This window comes from Bombyx mori, chromosome 13 (genome assembly GCF_030269925.1).
Source record: "Bombyx mori chromosome 13, ASM3026992v2".
In the NCBI taxonomy this organism is placed as follows: domain Eukaryota; kingdom Metazoa; phylum Arthropoda; class Insecta; order Lepidoptera; family Bombycidae; genus Bombyx; species Bombyx mori.
The window spans coordinates 7,340,839-7,345,496 of NC_085119.1; the positions used below are offsets into that span (position 1 = coordinate 7,340,839).

The 4,658-nt window shown below is 33.1% G+C and overlaps 1 protein-coding gene across 1 annotated transcript; it reads right to left on the reverse strand.

Annotated features, from left to right (window-relative positions):
- Positions 1–1,931: 1,931 nt before the first annotated feature.
- Positions 1,932–4,394, reverse strand: LOC101746804 (uncharacterized). The gene is made up of 2 exons (XM_004927842.4): positions 4,308–4,394; positions 1,932–4,090 (listed from the first exon to the last, which is right to left on the reverse strand). The coding sequence occupies exons 1-2, from the start codon at positions 4,331–4,333 to the stop codon at positions 2,203–2,205; spliced, it is 1,914 nt and encodes a 637-aa protein (XP_004927899.2). The 5' UTR covers positions 4,334–4,394; the 3' UTR covers positions 1,932–2,202.
- Positions 4,395–4,658: the final 264 nt, after the last annotated feature.

Consider the following 4,658-nt stretch of genomic DNA (forward strand, 5'->3'; position numbering starts at 1 on the left):
ATTTACATCCCCGCAATCATTTCAATGAACAGCATCGTTCCTTAACTTTATGAACAATAAACTTATCTACAATTAAATGAACAGTCCAGTGCTTAAATTTACAATGCTTTATCTTCATTGGAGTTGCGGATCCGGTGTCATTTCATAATGACAACAATAAGCTGAGAATTCTTACATTGTTTAGCAGAATTATAAATTAGTAAATTATCAGATTGCTGTTTTGTAATAACAAAGTTAATATTTTGAATAATACTAGATATCTAGTCCAAGTATACTTTCAGAGTTTCCACGGGAGTATGTATTTTAAGAATTTAGTGAAATTCAGTGTTGGTAGGGCCTATTATGAGACTGCACGCTTATGTCGACACCTTAATTCTGCCGTGAAGCAGTAATGCGATCCGTTTAAAAGATGGAAAAGATGGAATATATACGTTTGTTATACTATATACGTGTTATTATTATTAATCATGAGGTTGAACATGAGTATGAATCCAAGGTAAGTGGCGTCATTTACGTTGTTATATCTATCGGTTCTGGTAATAATTACTATGAGTTAGACTGTGAGCTTATCGACACATCTATCAATAAAATAAATTCTCGAAAACTTGTGCAATTTGTAGGAATCTAAAAAACAATCGGGCGCCCCATCAAATTTCTTCCCTTCAAATTATTAAAAACCTAATTACTAAAGAAAATAAGGAATTGTTTCAAAAGCGAAGCTCAAGTAATACTGGATAATAGTCGGAATTATTCGTAAGCATCATGCTTGTCACCCACCTTCGCAAATGAGGTGAAAGTCAAATAACTAAGGGCTATAAAGTTTAATCAAGACCGACTATGTAAAACAATTTGTTACGGTTAATGTCTAATGCGTGTTTGTAGGAATGTCATAAGTCTCGAGTCGGCACGTTTGAGCTCACGATGAGACTGTGACGATTTAATAAGTTAACTTGTAAGGGTAGTTGTGTAAATTTACCTTAACGCCTGAAACAGTACTCGCGCCCTGCAATAATATTACCTAATGGCGTAATTTCTATTATTATGAATGTTCAAACTACTCTAAATTGATTTAGTTCCGTAATGTTTGTTTTGACAATAAACAGGGTAAATTTTTCAATAACCGTAGATGATTAATAGATAGAAGTGATAAATATTAATAAGTCTGTATCATGAAGAATTACTACAAAGTTATTAAAGACACTGATCCAATACTCAAGGTTTAATTAGGTTTAATAGTAAATTTCGTACATGCACAAGATACAAAGCCGAATTTTAATTTTAGTGTTGATGGATTGACGAAATCAAAACTGGTGAAAAGGTATTGGGATAGTGCCGTAATATTAAAATCCTAAATATGTTTTCTTACTTAGATGGGTGGACGAGTTAACGGCCGTCCTGGTGATAAAGTCGTCGTGTCCTAAAGGATAAGACATCCGGTGGAATCGTATCTAGCGATGCAACGGTATTCGAATCCCGTACCAATTTTTCTAAAGTACCAATTTTACTCCTTCACCCCGGAATAGATCGTGAACATTTCTTATTTACGTATTTCATTGGAAAAATTGGCACACGCCTGCGGGATTCGAACACCGGCGCTGTTGCATCGTTTGATACGAGTGAACCAGGTGTTTTATCCTTTAGACCACGAAGACTTCGTGTAAGACGTCAAAGACGACGACGAAATGTACTCTTTACTTAGTAAAGCTATATTTTATCACAGCATAAGAATTATATGGGATTTTTTAAAAGAAATCCAGGTAAGATTTCCTCACTTTTTACCCACCAGGTATTTATTTCCACACTACTTTCATAGGATTTTAGTTTTAGATCCAAATCACGTGGTGATTTAAGTTATACACAGATCGATTTTCATAAATACGTCATAGTTTCGGCTCAAAGCAAGGTAAAATATGATAAATAAAAGAAATTAGTATTTTCTGCTGTGTTAAGAGTGTTGAAAACAAATGTATAAGACAACACTAATAATTACAAACAGAGCAATAAAACCAAAATCTAACAAAGCACATTAGTAACTGGACATTAAAAAAATAATTATTGCTGTTATATTATTATATCATATACATATTATTCGAACAAGGATAACAATATAACAAAAATTAAAATTAAAAAAAAAACATTTATATATAGCTTCAATGAAATTAGTGTAGTGTGAAGTTTTTAAATGAAAGTGCGTAAATAAAATTAAAATTGAAAATCGAAACATTCATCTGTGAACATTTTTAGTAAATTTGTATGTGTTTGCATTAGACGTTGTAACGACTGTTTGCGTTTTGCCAGAATTTTATTAAGGCTTTCGCTTGCTGATTCTTTCAAATAATTTACGTCGTTAATATTGGGTGTTAAATTGTCAATGCAAGCACATGTTAAGTCTGAAACATTCACACTCTCTTGGCTCGAATACTGTGTTGCAATCGTGTGATATTTTTCTTTAGTAGCAGCAAAAAGCAGTTCTGCAGTAGCTATTTCCTTTGGGTTTAATACTCCAGTAACGGTGCCAATTTCTGTTTCTTGATCACCCAATATAGTTTTAACTAATTCGAATTTTTCGTCTGTGAAGTCTAAGTAAGAATCCAAATCTGGGAAAGAAATACCTTTACTCCAGTCTTTACATCGCTTTACAGGGCAATCTTTAAGGCGATTGATTTCATCGACCAAGAACAATTCGCTAGATGATTCACTTTTAACGGAATCATCTGCACTTTCCACTGAGTCAATTTTTTCTAAACTCATTTTTGATTCCGATTTCTGTAGATTTTCTAAACATTTACAAGTTTTAGAATCAAGATACTTTTTGATTTGTGAAAATTGCGTGCCTTTGGCATAAACATATTGCCTTTGTATTCTGATTATAGGCAACTCTACATCAGAAGGTAAAGTTTCTCTACTACCATACCGTATTGGGGTAGGTTCAGTTAAATCACCTGTTATAACAAATGGATCCCTTTTACAGTTCACGTCTTTTTCATCAGCTTGCTCGAATTTAAAATCATTTTGTAAGTCCTCATTTTCAATTAAGAGTAATGGTGCATTATTAGGCGCTCTTTGTATCTCATTTAATTGTAAAACAACCATTTTCTGAAAGTCAAACAAGAAAGCAGTTTGTTCAGGTAAAAGTTTTAATCCAAAACTAATAAATTTTAGAAACAGTCGAAGTATCTTTTTGATTTTTTCTTCCCAGTTTTTATTTATTTCTCTGATGTGTGATTTTTCTTTTTCTAGATTTTCGAGTGTTTCTTGCCTTTGTTTAATTTTATTAAGTTTTTCTTGAACTTCTGAACTATGAATATTATTTATCAGAAATTTCCTAATTTTACATTTTTTTCTTTCGGAACACATTACGTACATAGTACTAGTTATGTTGTCAGCTTCTGCTTCTTTACAAAATGCTTTCAGAGCTTCGTCTTTCTCAAATAAGGCTTTGTTTATATGTTTATTAGATTCTTTTAATTCATTTTGTAAAAGTAATTTATAATATTTTTTAATCTTTTCTACTTCAGTTATATATCGTTTCTGTAGGACGTTTTCAAGAATGCGTTTTTCTTTGTTTAACTTGTGTTTTATTTGAATGTTCATGTTAGTTAGTATGTGAGCAGAAGTACTGATTTTCATGTTTTCTAATTCACACATAACAAAAATTTCCAGTTCCAAAAGAGATTCTGAATAAAACTTTGTAATTTCATGGGCAAAAATATTATTTTTACTAGCTAGAATTTCATCATAAATTTGTTGAATTTTTGTTATTATTGAGGCCGATTCATGATCTAGAATTCTCTTCCAAGCAGCATTATTGTTTTCCACCAAATCATTGATTTTTTGCATAAATTTATCTCTTTCTTTTAGCAGTACCTCATTTCCGATTGCTATTATACCTTCATGAGTCTTGCCTCTCGTAATCTTTGAAGTTAAGGGCGGCTTTAAATCTACTTTGTCTATAATTAAATCACTGGGTGATTGCCATTGTGCATGTGGCCGTTCTTTTATTACATTGCTTGTGTTTAGATCGAAAGGTGCTTCAGTTTCACAGAAAAGGTCATCGTAATAAATATCGGCATACGTACTGGTTACTAACCTATCAGATTTGTTAAAAACAATGTTATCCATGGATATGTGAAAAAAAATATAGAACTAGAAGCACTAAAAGAAAAATGAAGAGTAATAATAAAAGGAAGTGATCTTTAATCTTTGTAAAAATTTACAAACTTTAATTTAGGTCATACGTCAAAGTTAAATGCCATTTAATACCAAAAACTAAAGGTATATGTTAACATGGAGTTTGTTTAACGTACATAGTTGAGTATTGATTGTGTTCCATTGTTATTTACTAGAAATAAATACGTAAGGTGTTCTTTGACAATATACCTGCAGACAAATTTTCACTTTGAAAGATTGTCCACCGGTTGTCCAAGGTTGACAACTGTCAAGAATCTTTTTTTTTTTTTCGGGCCGTGGCCCGAACCTCCTACGAGGCCCCCGCGCCTAGGGGGCGCGCGAGGGTATGTGAGACTCAACGATCTGCAGGTGTTGAGAGCAGATCGCGGGCCCAAGGATTTTAGGGCCCACCCACTAAACGACTCCCCTGCACTCTTACACCCGACGTCCGATCTCCGTCCGGGGTCAGAACCCAGTCAGAGTAGGGG

Excerpts from the sequence above, each read along its gene's own strand:
- LOC101746804 (XM_004927842.4), bottom strand. The coding sequence starts at position 4,333 with ATGGAACACAATCAATACTCAACTAT. Across the intron at positions 4,091-4,307 it reads CACAATCAATACTCAACTAT|GTTAGTAACCAGTACGTATG; the intron begins GTACGTTAAACA and ends CAAATCTGATAG.